The 16,866-nt window shown below is 52.0% G+C and overlaps 1 protein-coding gene across 1 annotated transcript in view; it reads left to right on the top strand.

The window, feature by feature from the left end:
* Positions 1–155: 155 nt before the first annotated feature.
* Positions 156–16,866, top strand: part of C1H6orf132 (chromosome 1 C6orf132 homolog) — a 39,326-nt gene continuing 22,615 nt past the window's right edge. The window contains exons 1-2 of the mRNA XM_072748838.1: positions 156–183; positions 7,954–8,349. Of these exons, the coding sequence (XP_072604939.1) occupies positions 156–183; positions 7,954–8,349 (424 nt within the window). The remainder of the gene's footprint in view (positions 184–7,953; positions 8,350–16,866) is intronic.

Genomic DNA, 16,866 nt, shown 5'->3' with positions numbered 1-16,866 from the left:
CTGGACCCCCTCTGCCTAGGTTCAAATCCCAGCACTGCTACTTCTCAGCTACATGACTTGCCTAAATCACTTAACCTGTCTCTGCCTCAATTCCTAATCTGATAACAGAATCCACCTGGAAGGCTTGTTGTACACACACCACCCACCTCACCACCATGAGCTTAGAGCAGTGCCTGCTGCAAGGTAGGTGCGAGGAGTTATCTTATTATTTCTAAACTCCAGACCACACCGACTCAGTCTTGCCTCCTGGAAGACCACCTTTCTCTGACTTCTTTGCCACACTCCAAGCATCATCTCAATTTATTCATCATCAAAGTTCCTGGAGGGTAAGGACTGACCTGTACTCCTCAGTGGGCTGAACTGGAGCACAGGAAACTCACCAGGTACCGGTACCCACACACCTTGCCACACACAGCCACCCCTCCTGCCTCTGCTGCCAAAGTGCCCTGCTACCGCCCTGCTCTATGTAGGCCTGGTGATTTGGACAGTCTGTCCACCTCTCCTCACCTGCTGTGGGGTTTGGGCAAATTACTTGGCCTCTCTGGTCCTATTTGTTTTTCCTTTGCCGGACTTCAAGTACAGAGGGCTGAGTTATTCATACACCTTGTGCATGGTGCATTACCACCCCTGGTCTACGAAGGACTCCTCTCTTGCACTAATTTCCCCCCTTCATCTCCAGTCTCCAACCACATTCCCCACCCACCCCCGCCGGAGGCAACCATACTAATGTACTTAATGAGCATCTTCTTGTTCATATATTCTTACAAAATATATGTATTATTGTTTTGCATGCAGGCAGTTTTCATTTACATAAGTGGCATGCTGTGTTTTAGATCTCATTCTGTTTACTTTGATGGCTCCCTACTGATTTCTAAGATCCATCTGTGTTGCTGTTACCAGCATCTGGTTCCTCGCTTCTGATCGCGATGTAGTCCATGCAGTGCATCCACCACATTTTATGTCTCTGCTCCTCCCAGACCCCCCGACCTGGGGGCCTCCAACTCCCCATCCCCACAGACAACACTGCAATGATATCACCTCCTTGGCCCTCTATGATTTCTCTGGGGGCATATTCCTAAGAGCAGAATTGATTTGTCACAGACTAGGAGTAAACATCACTTAAAGTCTTTTCTCCACCCATATGAGGAGTATATTGTCCCGTCCCTTGTGGTGCTGATGATGGTAGTGGGTTATACATGCAATCCACTTGGCCCCACTCCTGACACAGAAGAGATGCTCAGTGGCTGTTCCTTCCAGATCTCAGGGAGAGGAGGAGGTAAGCCAGACGCAGGTTGGCTCACAGAGAAAGGCACCCAGGGCTCAAAGCCCCAGCTCAAGGATTGTTCTGCAGAGCCTGTGAGAAGTATGTGGGGCTGTGCTGATTCCTGGAGGGTATGGACTAATCCAGAACGTTTGAAGCTCCCACAGCCTGCACACAGGTCCTGGTGTCCCAGGCAATGCTTACTACAACCCAGCTGTCATTCTCTCCTGGGAGCCAGAGTCACCTCCTCACACAGAAGGTGCCAGACAGCCTTATTTGTTGTTCTGCTCCTGCTCTGCCAGACAATGAGCATTTTACTCAGACATGAAACCACACCCGAGTGAGTACTGGATCCCACCCTCCCATTGTACAGATGGAGAAACTGAGGTTCGGGATAGCTCCATGGTCTCACAGGAGGTTAGTGGTGGAAGTGGCTCTAGAATATGCATCTCCAGGTTCTCCCTTCTAGTACTCTTTAAAAGAAAATGCAAAAAATAAAAATAAAAATAAAATGCATCCCATGTTAAATTGTGTTCTTTCTTATTTATGGACTTTTCAGTTAAAACAAATGACCTACCAGCAGAGCACATTACTAAAAAGTGAAAAAACAAAACAAAACAAAACAAAAAACAGGACAGCCCAGGTGGCTCAGCGGTTTAGTGCCACCTTCCGCCCAGGCCGTGATCCTGGAGACCTGGAATCGAGTCCCACGTTGGGCTCTCTGCATGGAGCCTGCTTCTCCCTCTGCCTGTGTCTCTGCCTCTCTCTCTCTCTCTCTCTCTCTCTCTCTGTCTCTCATGAATAAATAAATAAAATCTTAAAACAACAACAACAACAAAACAAAAAACCCCACATGTAGTCCTGGCATTCCAGCTGAATCTTCTCCATGGTTCTGTTCCTTTCCAATCCCTGGCCATTTACAAATACAGTTTATATATCTGTAGTCACAATCTACATGGAGTTTTGTTTTTTGCTTTTTGTACTTAGCAACCTTTTATTTATTTTTTTAAGTGCGCATGTGCACACACACGTGATTTCAGATTTCAGGACGTGTTTTACGATGGGATGTTTTTGCCTGGGCTTCAGGGCGATCTTGCAGACGCCCGCCCCACCCCGTGTCCTGGGCCCCAGTGGAACTTTCCTTCTTGAGGTTCTTTTGTTGAATTGTCACTGCCCTCTTCCAGCCTGTCAGGGCTACTGTTCTCTTTGCTGTTCCCCGGGTAGCCCCTCTACACCCAAAGTCGGGTTGGGAACAGGGGCAGGAGCATGCAGCCTCTAAGTACCTACCATGAGTCAGCCTCTCAGATACCTTGACCCACTATCTTGTTGAATCTCATAATAACCTCACATAATAGCCCCTGTTTTTCAGATGAACAAACTGACACACTCAGGTGGTAGCTCGGCCACGGCCACACCCTTGCTAAACAGCAGAGTCAGGATTCAAACCTATTTCCCAGCAAGGATCCTTCCCACTCTGGCATGGTCCTCTGGGCAGAGCCCATGGTTAGTTACCAAGGGAAATGAGTCTCTCCTCAGCACCCCACAACATACCACTCCCCCACCCAGGGCTGTGCTTGATCTCCACACTCTTGGGCACCAGGTAATGAGTTTCTCTGAGCCCGCTCTCAGGATGTGGGAGTCTCCCTCTGCCTCCCGTGAGCTGGACTTCATCTTAGCCTGACCTCATCTCCTGGCACCCACCTGGCCAGAGGAATGCTGAAGTCAGGGGACTGGAGCCCACCCCCCCACCGGAGGCCAAAGGAAAGTTTTAGGGGCTGGTCTGGCAAAAGGTGTCTCCAGCCTGGAACAAGAGGCTGGACCAGATGATCCATAGCTCAGTAGCAAGTGGGAATTGGGAGTGCTGACCTTTGTCCCTGCAGGGTCACCCAGGTGGGGGTGAAGGGGAACCTCAGGACCTCTCAGGCCTGCACTTCCCCTACTGGGAGTGCACTCTCTCAGCCAGGAGTGCTTGGCTTCATTGGATGTAGGGAAAGCCATAAATCTGACAAAGTCCTAGCTGAGTCTCTGGGAAGACTATAGTGTCTGGGCCCCAATTTCACCCCACAGTCCAGAAGCGGCCAGTAAAGTCGGCTCTTGTTACTAAGTAATTGCTGAACCAAGATTTAATTACAGGATTGGGCTTTGGCTGTTTCTAGGAGAGCCTGCTATTGGGCTGTTTCTTTTACCAGGGGAGCAGGTTGAGGTGTTGCTGGGAGCTGGACTGGTGGAGAGGGAGTGCCCCCTGTTGAACCCAGGCTTTCCAGAGACTGCCCCCCACCCAGCCCCTGCCAATGGGCGACTGAAATCCGGGTGAAGTGGGGGGATGGGCAGAAAGAACCTTGACATCCAGACTCTGCAGCCCGATGGCCTTCTGCTGTTCACGATCACACGGATTCCCTCTACTCCCCCAATCCCAGCCAAAACACCCCCAGAAAGCAAGGGAGTCAACAGGGCAGAGAAATGAACAAATGCTTCAGAGTGGGGGTGGCCTGCGGGCACCAGGCCCTGTGCTGGCACTTCACACCCATGATCTTACTGCATCTTCCTGACAACACTATGAGGGCCACTCTTGCTCCCCCACTGCAGACGAGGAAACAGGCTCAGAGCATTTTTTAGTAGATGTGCTGCCGAAGCGAGCACATCAGAGCATTTTTTACTTCTCCTATGTGCAAACTGTCCATCAACACCTTCCTTCCTCCCTAAGAAATGTCCCACAGAAAAGCTTGGCTCTGTTGCTACCACCAGCAGACTAGTCCTGCCCCCCATGGCCCCCCACAACTGCTTGTATTAATTAACTGACTAACCAATTAACAGATCAATCGAGCAGCTTGACTTAGCCCCTCAGCCTACATTTCTTCCCATTGTCCTTCATCCACTACTAGATGAACATCCTCAAAATACAGCTGTTGGAGGGCATGGCTGGCTCTGTCAGCGGAGCGTGCCACGCGTGATCTCAGGGTGGTAAGTTCGAGCCCCACGTTGGGTGTAGAGATTACTTAAAAAAACAAATACACAAAACCCCCCAGCTGTTACCAGTCACCAGTGCCTCCTCCTGGTAACCACTGATTCTAGGCCACAGCTCCTCAAACCTTCACAAGCTCCTGAGTCACCTGGGGACCTTGTTAAAACACAGATCCTTTGCTGGGCACCTTAATCCATCAGCTCACTGCATCTCATGACAACCTTAAATTAATAGCCTGTTTGACAGACAAACAAACTGAGGCCCAGAGAGGTTGCCCAATGTCAGGGAGAGGGTTTCTACAGTTCTAGTAGGTTCTATAGTTCTAGTAAGATCTCAGGTGATACAGATGCTTCTGGGTTACAGACCATACTTCTAGACTCTCCTGCCTACTTATTTCTTTTTAATTTTTCTTTATTTTTAAAAAAATATTTATTTGAGAGAGAGAGCATGAGCAAGGGGAGGGAGGGATAGAGGGAGAGGGAGAAGCAGACTCCCTGCTGGGCAGGGATCAGGACATGGGGCTTGATCCCAGGACCCTGGGATTGTGGACCCAGAGCTGAAGGCAGCTGCTTAACTGACTGAGCCAGCCAGCCAGATGCGCCTATTTATTTTTATTTATTTTTAATTGAAGTGTGGCTGACACACTTTTTCTTTAATTTTGAACATCGAATATATTTACATGGTTGGAAAATGAAAAAAGCAGGATGCCTGGGTGGCTCAGCAGTTGAGTGCCTGCCTTTCTTTGGCCCAGGGTGTGATCCTGGAGTCCCAGGAGCAAGTCCCACATCGGGCTCCCTTCATGGAGTCTGCTTCTGTGTGTGTGTGTGTGTGTGTGTGTGTGTATGTGTCATGAATAAATAAATAAAATCTTAAAGAATAAAAAAGCATCTTAGGCTCAAAATTCTCCCTCCCACTTCTATCCCATTTGTCCAGTTCCCCCCATCTCCACTCCCAGTAACCACTTCTATCAGTTTCTTATGCATCTCTCCATCTCTCCAAAGTTCTTCTGTGCCAATACAAACAGGCAAATAAGAACCTACTTATCCTGCCCCAAATAGTAGCAAACTACACACACCGTTTTGTCAACAGTTTATCAGTTTATCTTGGAGATAACTGGACACAGTCAGTTGACTCATTCTTCTTTTGAGTTGCATTATTATTCCATTGTGTGGACGTGCTGTAATTTATTTAAACAGTCATCTCCAGATGGACAATTTAGGCTGTTTCCAATCTTACCCACTGGTCTTTTTAAGCCCAGGATACCCTGGCCAACCTTGCCGTGACTTCCTTCTCACCCTGCAGTTCCCAGCTTCCACCATGCTGAGCCTCCTGTGTGCCCTCCCCAGATGCTCCAGTTTACCCTGACTGCTGCCCCTCTGAACCTCTGTCCCCCTTGTCTTCTCCTCCCCATTACTTCCCCTAATCATCTGTGTGTGTGTGTGTGTGTGTGTGTGTCTCCAAATAGATGAAAGCAACTTGAACTTTGATGCCATGTCTTTGATTTCTCTGGATCCTTTGCAGCCCACAGCTGGCACAGAACAGTTCTCTAGAATACTAAGTGTGTAGTGGATGTTGCATATAAATGGAGCTCCTCCTCAGTGGCTCTGCTGGGGGTGGTCCAGAGTAGAAGAGCCCAGGAGCTACCCTAAATGGGAGCACTTCATGGCTCCAAGGTCTCCAGGAAGGAAGCCTCTGTCTCATACCTGAGTGTCTAGAGCCCTTGGGCAGGTTATGATGATGTCCAGGGCATGATGGGGCATCTGGGTGTCCCTTGTGCCTTCCCTGTGTGGACTGTAGGAGGAACCATGATGCAGAAGTAGGAGGTTGGAGGGATGGATGGTATGGGTATGTGCATACGCTAGAACAGCTCCTTCCCTTCTCTATTAACATCCTTGTCATCTTTCATGGGCCAGCTCAAGTCTCAATTCTCCCAAGAAGCCTTCCTGGACTTCTCCAGCCCATGTTGACTTCCCCTCCTCTGAATTCCTGCTATGTGTAATGAGTGACACCAATGACTATTCTGAACTTAGTCATCATGGCCATGCCATGATGAATCATTAAAGAGCTGCCATCTTGAATCATTAAACCCATCTCCCTAATGAGACCTCAAGATCCTCCATGGTAGAAATAAAACTTCTGTAATTCGCTCATATTCCCATGTATCCCCAAACCCTCAACCCAGAACCAGGCAATTGGGAGAGCCTCCACAACTACTCCTTGAATGAATGGCAATAGGTTCCAAGAGTGCCATGGTAGTGGGTGGGGTAAGACATGGTTGACCACAGGCATGTCTCCAACCAAGAACATCTGGGGGAACACAAGTGTTTCTAAAGATGCTCCTGTCCCCACCCCACCCCTAGCCCATCTGTTCCTCAGTCTCTTCCCTCCTGCTGAGAAAAAAATGACCTCATAGCCACAAGCCCTAAAAGCCCAACTCATCCTGTCCCTTAACCTGGAGCAAGTAAAGGGGACTTTTAAAAAATGTCACTGTCATGAAAAACAAAAGTAGGCAATGGTACTATTAAATATGTAAAGGCACATGACAAGCAAATGCAATGTGTGAATCTCGGCTGGAGTGTGGATTGGACAAAAAAAATAAATGAAAATGACATTTGGGAGATAATTGGGAAATTTTTCATACTGCAGTGTGGTAACTGTATTGTGGTCATTTAGAAGAATATCCTTATTATTAGCAATGAATATTGAAGTATTGGTATGCATGGGGAGATGGGCCAGGATATCTACAAGTTTCCATCTTCAGCAAGATGAAAATGGAAAAATAAAAAGGCGTGTGTAGGTGTGTGCATGTAGAGAAAGAGGGCACCTGAGCAAATGTGGTGATGTGTTGACCATCCAGGAGAAAGGTGTACAGGTGGTCATTTTACTAGTCTTTCAAATTTTTCCAGAATGAAAAGTTGAAGGGGAATCGACTGCCTTTAGTACAAAGAGCTGGACAACTGCAACGGTCTGGGTAGGGGTGGGAGGCTCAGAGGAAGCACTCTGTCGCCTGTGACTGGCACCCCCACGCAGCCATCCACTCTTGCCTCCAGGAAGCATGGAAATCCACCGCGTTGGCCAGGCTAGTCCCCTACTCTCAGCACCTAGCACCGGGCCACCCAGTCATCGACTCCCAGGACCCTCGCTGGGAGGAAGCAGCCCACCTCAGCTAGGATTGTTCTCCGAGCACTTTTGAGGGCCACAGCTCCTCTCCCTGGGAAGGGAACTGGATCCAGGTGCACCTGGCTCACCTTGGGTTTCTAAAAATTATATTCACTTGACTTCTCAAAAAGAAAAGGGAATTTGATGTACAAAAAGTGCGAAGATTTAGTCATCCCATGGCACGGTTCTCTTTGGAGCTCTCTCACCGCGGCTGTTTTCCACCTTTGCCATCCGGTGGGGGGATCCTCCTTTATTGCTTTTCCTCCTTTTTCTTTTTTTCCAGTGGGCACTTCCTTACCACCCACGGAAGGCTCGCGGCCCACAGTTTTGGGGGCCCGGAGAACCCTGCGGCGTCCCGGCCCCGTCCCGAGCGCGCAGACCGACCCGGCCACGAACCTCCCGGCGAGTCGGGAACCCGGCCGCGTCCTCCCGGCCCCGGGGAAGCGGGCGGGGCGGGGGAGGCCCCGAGGGCCCGGGGGGGGGGGGGGGGGTGGCTCGACTTGCAGGCTGGGCGTGGAGGGCCGGGCGAGGTCCCCAGCCCACCGGCCGCGCCAACAATGGCCTGTTGTAGGAGGAGGCGGGCAGGAATGCGGCCGGGGGAGTCGGCGGGCGGCGGGGCGGGGCCGGGGCTCGGCCGCAGCCTCTTACCTGCCCAGGTGGCTCGCATTTCCCGGCGAGCGGCGGCGCCCGCAGCACCTGTCGCGGCGCGCGGGCGGGGGCCGGGCCGGGCCGGGCCGGGGCCGGGGCCGGGGGCGGGGGCGGCACGGCCCGCTAGAGGCCCCGGGAGCCGGTGCGAGCAGCCCGGGCCGGGCGGGCGGCAGCATGAAGAAGAGCCAGACGGCGCAGGGCACCTTCAGCAAACTCTTCGGCAGGAAGCACGCCAGCCCCGCGGGCACCTCGCTCTACGCCACCAACCCGCCCTGGATCTTCACCCGGGAGGCGCCGGAGGACGGGAGCCGCGACCTGGGTGAGCGCGGGCGGCCGCGGCGGCCTCGGGGAGGCGGGAGGGAGGCGCGAGGCGCGGCCCCAGCGGCGGGGCAGGAACACGTCGCAACCTGCGGCCCCGCGGCCCGGGAAAGGGCGGGGCGCCCGGGCTCAGCACTCTCGCTCCTCGGGCAGGTGAGGTCCGACTCCTCGTGGCCAGCAGGGCCCCCCCTCCGCTGGCTGCACCGCGGGTCCGTAGTGTCCTCCTGCCCCCCCCCCCCCCCAGTCGAGGACTAGGGGCTGTCCCTGCAGCCCTCGCCCTGTCTGCCCCGCTCCGTTCCTCTCCTGGCCCAGATCATAGGCACAGAGCGGGGGCTGCGATCTGGGCGCTGGCGCGCTTGGCTCTGCACCGGGAGGCCCGGGAAAAACCAACGGAAGCCACCGCTGGCAAGACAGCAGTCGGTGCAAGACAGCGGAGTGGCTCACCGGGGTCACAGGCTCATGCCGGCTCAGCGTGGGGCCCGGGTTGTCAATAGGCCGAGCGCAGGAGCCCAAGATGGGACAAGGAAGTCCCTCCTGACCCGTAGCCGCCCTTGGACCCTTGAGGCAGGCTGGTATGCCTCTGCAGGCATCCGGGATCACGGTGCCAGCCCAGCCCTGGGGCTCTGGCTCGGGGTCACCCGATCACTGCATCTTTTTGCAATTTGTACCCTCTATAACTGAGGGAAACCGGCTGGATGGGGACAGCAATTCACTGTTTTAGCTCACCTACCTTCATGGTCACCCCATCGTCTTCACTGACCTTTATGGCCACTGTACCATGACCCTCAAGAGGGTGGTATAGCTCAGCCCCTGCTGTTGGATTCAGTTCAGCACCTGGGTTGTCATAGTTGGGACACAAGTCACCTGGACAGGAGCAGGACAAGCAAGATATCACCTCTCCCTGGCCCAAGGACCTCAGGCCAGTGGGGGAACAGAGCTAACCATATGCCATTTAGACCGTTCTGAGCCTTTGCTATAAAAAACGAAGTGCATAAGGAGCAGAGAAGAGAGATGACTTGTGATTGGAACTAGCATTTGAGGGCAGCCCGGTGGCTCAGCAGTTAGCATCGCCTTCAGCCCAGCACCTGGTCCTTGGAGACCTGGGATCAAGTCCCACATGGGGAGCTCCCTGCATGGAGCTTGCTTCTCCCTCTGCCTGTGTCTCTGCCTCTCTCTCTCTCTCTCTCTCTCTCTCTCTCTGTCTCTCATGAATAAATAGAATCCTTCAAAAAAAAAAAAAAAAAAGGAACTAGCATTCGAGCTGAGACTGAGATGGAAGGGCATCCAGCATTTTGCAGAGCAAACAGCAGGAGCAAAGGCGAGGAAGGGCAGAGCAGTTTGGAGGCACAGTTTAGGAACTTACTAGTACATGTGTGCTGCCAAGTCTGACTCTGAAGCTCCAACACCTCTCCCCGCCCATGTAGCAAATCCTTGCTGACCCCTTGTTAGGTGCAAGATACTGTTCCAAAGTCCTTATGTTGTTGACTTGTTGAACCCTCATCTATCAATCCTTTTGTTTGTTTTGTGTGTGTGTGTTTTTTTAAGATTTTATTTATTTATTCATGAGACACACACACAGAGAGACAGAGAGAGAGAGAGAGGCAGAGACGCAGGCAGAGGGAGAAGCAGGCTCCATGCAGGGAGCCTGACATGGGACTCGATCCCCGTTCCCCAGGATCACGCCCTTCCTTGGCTGAAGGCGGTGCTAAACCACTGAGCCACCCAGGGATCCCCTAGCAATCCCGTTGTTGTACTATGATGATGCAGGTACTATAATTCCTGTTGGTCAGATGGGAAGACTGAGGCAGAGGGAGGTTAAGTAACATGCCCAAGATCACACAGCTTTATATGGCCAAGCCAGGATTTTCTTACGAATACAATTCATTGATTATTGGTAGACTCAGTGAGTTGTGCAGCCATACAATTCGGTTTGAGAACACTTCCAGTACCCTCAAAATTTCCCTCTGGAGGCAGAGCTGATATTTGAACCCCGCAGCCAGGCTCCAGAGACCACACTCTTAGCCAGCTTGCTGCATTAACTTACTGGGAGGTGATTCAAGGATGAATTTGACTTGAGGGACACCTGCTTGAGAACGTGTTTCCTGCCGCCCCTCTCCCAACACACGCGCGTGCGCGCGCGCACACACACACATATACACACACACACATTCCTTTCCTGAGGGGAGACCTTAAAAATGCCAGAGACCCTTCTCTATATTTTTGCCTGCACTAATCAGGCTGCTGGTGGGGATCAGTCCCTCTGGTGAGAGAAGTGAAAGCATCGTGTCCTGTCACCTCTGGCCAGCTGCAGCCTTCACCAGCTGGGGTAGGGCTGGAGCCCCAGGGCCAGTTCCTCCCATTCCCAGGGCAGGGTTGGGCCTCCAGCTGACTCAGCCTGGTTGCACCCTGCACATGGGGGGTGGAAAACAACGTGCACCCAGCAGGATGGCTCCCAGTGTTTCCGGGGTGTTTCCCAGGGGTGCCAGTGGGTGTAGCCCAGGTCTTCTTCCCTGTTGAACAGGGCGTGTGCTTGGAGTGGGGATGGGAGGGGCCGATGTTGGAGATTCTGCGATGGGATGGAGGTACCAGACCTGCCTCTGTCTATAGAGTAAAGGCTAGCCACTGCCTGGGCCTCAGTTTTTTTCTTCTGTGAAATGGGGATAGCGTCTAGACTGTCTACGGAATGGCTGCCTGAGGTTCGTACATGGCAGGGGTTTGAAGACTCTTAAAAAGAAAAGCCCTAAGAGCAGGAATTGGCAAATTATAGCCATGGCTCAAATCTGGCCCATGGCCTATTATCATAAATAAAGTTTTATTAAAACAACCAGTCATGCCCAGCATTTACATATGGTCTGTGACTGCTTTCATGCTACGGTGGCATTGCTGAGTAGCCACAACAGAGACCGTATGGCTCACAAAGCCAAAAATACTTACTAGGTGGGCCTTTATAGGAAGAAAAAAAAAAGAAGGGATGACTACTGTATGATTTATTATGTCCAAGCCATTTTGACTCTGAGCACTTCCTGCCCTTGTCATCTCTTCCTAATGCTGCTGTAGACCAGAGGAAACTGGGACCATCCTAAGGTCTCAGAGGGGTTGATATTAGTATTCCATAGGGTCCCGGAGTCTGTAATATTCTCTGAGGTGCTGGTGGTATTTGGCCTTAGAGAACAGGCAGTGGAACAGAGGGGAAAATTGATGTGGAGGTGTGTATGGGAATTAAGGAGTAACTGTGGCTACAACCACGTAAAAGTCTGTTTGCATAAGGGTAGGCTGGTACAGTGGGTAAAATGCAAACAGTCAGGTGAAGGTGGTGACGAGTATGTTTTTCTTTAAACAATTTCCTTGACAAGTATTCTAATAACTATTAGGAGAGCTTCACTTAATGCAAATGCAATTTTAATTAAGTCTCCAGCCTCCCGCCAGCCCACAGAGAGATGTTAAAAGGCCACTCGATTGTTTGCTAAATGCTTGAGACAGCAGAGATGTGAATCTTTGCAAATTCCTTGATGAGGGACGGGCTGCAGCAGCCAGAAACAGGGCTATCTGTCTTTCTGGACTCCTTGGATTAATTACCCGACCTTCTCTATCCCTTGCCTCCCCACCCTACCCCAGCAGTGGGTTGTCCTATATTTCTTGCCTTGTTCCTCCAAATGTAAGTTGCTTTTGTCATAACCAAATAGGACACTTGTTAAAAATGCAGATTCCTGGGGTCCCACTCAGGCACACAATGTCAGAATCACTGGGCGAGGGCTCAGGGTCTGGAGTTTTCACCAGCTCTCGGGTGATTCTTTTGTTCAGGGAAACTTGAGATTTGTGGGGTTTCCTTCCCTGGATGTGGTATGGCTATTCTCTTTCCTCCTGGAACTTCTGCAGATCTAAATAAATGTGCAGGGACTGCAGCCAGCCACTGATCGGGAGAACCCTGATGCTCCCTAGGGCTGGCTGCTGGTTCTGGCATCCCTGCTCCTGGGGTCCCCTGACCTTGTGTCTATAGCCAGATGAAAAGGTAGGAAGCCGTGAATCCCTGGAGCTGGGCACGTATTTCCTGCCTGGGTCAGGCTGGCACCGGCCTCCCGAAAGCTGACCTGTGTACCTTGCGGGGGTGTGAAGGAGACTGTTGTTTACTCCTGTCCCCTGGAGGCGTGCTGCAGTTTGCTGGCAGGTCAGTGCGCACATGCACACCCATTATGTAAGCTCCTCTCGTCCCTGTGGCTCAACCCCGGAAAGCCAGGCTCTCCCTTGACCACAGCAGACCAGCTACCGGGTGCCCCTTCCCCTCCCAGCCAATAAATGAGTAACAATCACAATAAGATCATCATTATTATTATCAGTTATTTACTGAACCAGGCACCATGCTAGAAACTACATGTGTTTTCTCAATTGAGGAAACAGATTCAAAAGGCTCAGATAGGTGAAAAGACACAAAGTCATTTTGGCCCAGGGGCAGCTCAAATATTGATGTGCATCCAGCCGCCTGGGGCCTTGTCAGGATCAGATTCTGATGCAGTAGGTTCGGGATGGGGGACTTGCATTTCCAGCCAGTCCCCAGGTGAAGTCTTTGGGCAGGTCTGCAGAGCACACTCTGAGTAAGGTGTCCTAACTAGGAGGCGGGGGTGGGGTCTGATGAGAGGCCCTCTCCAGGCCCCGCCCCCAGGCCCCTCCCCTCCCCCCAACCTGTGGCTTCCTGCTCCTGCCCAGCCCAACCTTCAGCGTCCCCTCTGCCCTTGGACAAAGGCCTCTCTCTGGTGCCTGGGTCAGGCCTGCTGGGGCTTGCTGGGACAGACTGGCCTTTTCAGGTTCCTGTCATGTGGACCTGTTAATTAGCAAGGAAGGGCCTCATTAACGTCATTTGCGGGTTACATTTGTGGGGCCCATCTGCTGCTTCCCTGAAAGGCTGGGGCTCCTTAGTGACCAAGGATTGGATGCTCCACCTCAGTGGGGTAAAGATAGGGGGTCTTTTTGAGGGGTTCTGGGTTATTCTGCATCAAGGCATCAAACTCGCTCAGCTACAGCCTCACCCCTCCTAAGCCTCTGGGATTAGACCTGGGGCCAGTGCTTGGGGCCATTTGGGGGCTTCTGGAAATTTGGGGCCTCACACCCCCACTCCAGCCCTCCTCTTGTCCCTGCCAGCTCCTTTCTCTCCACTGATTTTGGGAGGCTTCCTGCAACATAGGAGTAATGATCCCGGTTTGACAGATGGGGCAACCAAGCCCCAACCAAGCCCCACCAAGTGCTCAGAAATCCTCAGGCAACACATGAGGGAGTCTCGGTGTGACCCCAGACCTGATTCTTAGGTCTATTTGTTTCTTCTAGGAGGCACCCCATTTTGAGTCTCTGGAAAACCAGGAGATGGAGAGGAGAGATGCCAGGTCTCTGCATTATTTCCCTGCATGCTGGCTGTGACCAGAGGGGTTCTAGAGTCAGGCTGTCTTGACTTGAATCCTGGCTCCTTTCACTCACCAGCTGAGCTGGGGAACCTCAGGCAGGAGACCTAACTTCTCTGAACCTTGGCTTCTTCATCTGCAAAATGGGAATAATAAGCTTGCCTCCCCCAGGGTTTGTGAATGGGAATGTAGAGATCACTTAGAATCCTGCCAAGCTCATAAGACATGCTTAATAGATGTTAGACGTTTGCTTTTTTTTTTTGTTTGTTTGCATTTTTATTATTAATTTTCTCTCTCGTTTGCACCTGCCTAGTATTTGGGAAAAGAGCTAAACGAAGGTCCCAAGCCTCAGCCTCCATGGAGATCTGTGGCTGCTTTGAGGCTGGGCTAGGAAGAGCATTTTTCAGGCTTTCAACTCTGATCTCTGGGAGAAAAGAAATGCCAAAGACCCAGTGAGATGCTGCTCCCTTTGGCAAGAAGGAGAGAAAGAGTGGGCTGGAAGGGAGGCAGCAGCTGTACCCGGCCCTCAGCTTCCCCAAAGCAGGCCACTGCACCCCACTGCACTTACACACACACACACACACACACACACACGCACACACACCAAGAGAACCAGTCTGGGGAGAGGCAGTGAGCCATGTGCCATATGTAAAGCACTGCATCATGTCCCAGAGCCCAGCACTACAACTCAGGCACCCTGTTTGGGTCCTGGCACCACGGCTGCTCTGCGACCTTGAAAGCCAGCCCCACCCACTCTGGGCCTCTGTCTTCCCATCTGCAAAGAGCAGCCCCAAATGCCCAGATTCAGAGTTCTCCCTGACAGCAGACCAAAGGGCCCACCCACTTCCCCGTGGCTCTCACCCATGGCTATAGCTACTTACCCTTAATTTACTGTGATTCAAGCTCAGAGCCAAACCCTTGCTGGGCAAGCTAAGGTGGGGCAGAGGGACACAAGGATGAGAATGGTGGTGGTGATGATAAGCAGCCCACTCAATCATTGAGCAGAAATTACCTGCTAGGCACTGTGCTTACCTGCTGTACACCGTATCTCTCACTTAGCCCCCCATCCCCCAGCCCGCCCAGTGGGGATCATCGTTCAGTTACAAAGATGAGGAGCAACCTCCGAGAGACCTAGTGACATGCCAAAGGCCCTACAATTAATGAAGGGATGGGGCAGGGGCTTGAACCACATTCAGCTGGGCCCTGCCCCATCCTACCTCCCCTCCCAGCTGAGTTGCTGGGAGCCGTGGCCTGCTGGCTGTCTCCTTGCCTGCTTTGACCTCCTCAGGACCCGTGCAGCCCCAGCCTCAACACAGATCCCCCTCAAGCCAACGGCAGGGCAGGGTTCTCCCAAGGGAGGCTGTAGAGGAGGGGAGCTGCCATCCTCAGCTGATGTCTGAGGGGAAGCCTTCCTGCTGAAACAGGTATGGCCACCAAGAGTTCTTTTTGAACCAGGTTTCCAGAAATTAGGTGATACTGATGTGAACTCAGACCCTTGAGGAAGTGTAAATGAAAAGCTGCCTTTGTTTCCTGCCAATTTATGTGAGAGAAGTGTACCCAAATGCAAAGGAATCCTGCACACAGGCCTGTCAGAAAGAGGATTTCATTTGGGGGCAAGCTGGGGTTGTTTTAATGATCAGGTTTGGGTATATGCAGGCAGATCCGAATTTCTACCTCCTTTACCACTGGGTTCCTTTTAGATGAGTTTGCCAGGCAGGGAGGCTTGTTTGTATCTTGACAGGGCTGTGGTCCACCTGGGGCTTGGGCTCTGCTCAGACCCTGCTCCTAGGATCTCCCAAGGCTTCCTAGCTGCTGGAATTGCTCTAGGGGTTTCCTGTAGATACCTCCTTTCTCTGGAAGCTTCTGAGTCTATGGTGGCTCTCTCCATGTTCCTTCTTTCTGGATCCTGCTGGAATGTTCCTCAGGTGTCTCTCTGGGCTGTGTGGCAAGCTCGAGACCTCTGAGTTCTCCAAGGACTCTTCCAGTGGGCAAGAGACTGAGTAAAAAGACAGACACAGAGGGAATTTCCAGGTTTGGGGGTAGACAAGACACAGGATGGCATATTTTCTTATTGAGCAGGTTCAATGTATCCTCAGAAGGTGAGTTGTCCCACCTCCTCTTTGTCAAGAGGTGGCCTGGCCGTCCTTTACCTCGTCAATTGAGGAGGGGGCTGCTTCTCAGGAAGGCCCATTCTAACATCCCAGATCATGTGATTGGAGCCAGGTTTATTTACTTCCATAGGAAAAGCCCCATAGTTGGACTCTATTGTCTTTCTGTTTCCTTTGGACCTCGCTCTTTTTTTTTTTTTTAATTTTTATTTTATTATTTATGATAGTCACACAGAGAGGGAGAGAGAGAGAGGCAGAGACACAGGCAGAGGGAGAAGCAGGCTCCATGCACTGGGAGCCCGACGTGGGATTCGATCCCAGGTCTCCAGGATCACGCCCTGGGCCAAAGGCAGGCGCTAAACCGCTGCGCCACCCAGGGATCCCTGGACCTCGCTCTTGAAGCTTAGAAAGCCCAGCCCTGACCTTGAACCCATGGAGGACCTAGCTCATCGTGGTGGCCCCTCTGGTCTCACCTGCTGGTACGCCTTTACCAGTCAGGAACTGAGCCCAGGTACAAGGGGCCCAGAGAAAGTCTGGAAGGTTCTAGCCACACCTCTCTTTTGTTTGGGTGTTTTCTCAAAGCAACAGACATTTATTATCAAGTTCTGTCAGTCAGACGTCTGACATCTGATCCCATGGGGTAACATTAAAGTGTCTGCAAGATTCGATTCTTTCTTAGAGGTTGTAGAGGAAATCGGTTTTCTCAGCCTTTCCAGCTTCTAGAGGCCACCAGCGCTCCTTGGCTCATGGCCTCTTCCAACTTCAAAGCCAGCAGTGGTGGGGGGAATCTCTTTCTCACATCACACCACTCCGACTCTGTCATCACACTTCCTGCCCTGACCCCTGACCCCAGGCTCACGTCTTAGAACTGGGGGATTGAACTGGATTTCCAAGAAGTGCCCTAGTGGGGACGGAGCCACCTGGGCCTTCCTCCCCTGCCTCAAGCACAGCCACTCGCCTCTGATCGGTTTCCACTGTATTTTTAGAAAGGGTTCCCCTGCTGACAACAACCACAAACCAACA

Source organism: Vulpes vulpes, chromosome 1, assembly GCF_048418805.1.
Source record: "Vulpes vulpes isolate BD-2025 chromosome 1, VulVul3, whole genome shotgun sequence".
NCBI lineage: Eukaryota > Metazoa > Chordata > Mammalia > Carnivora > Canidae > Vulpes > Vulpes vulpes.
Note: the sequence above shows the minus strand (reverse complement) of the source record. Positions and strands in the feature narration are given on the sequence as shown.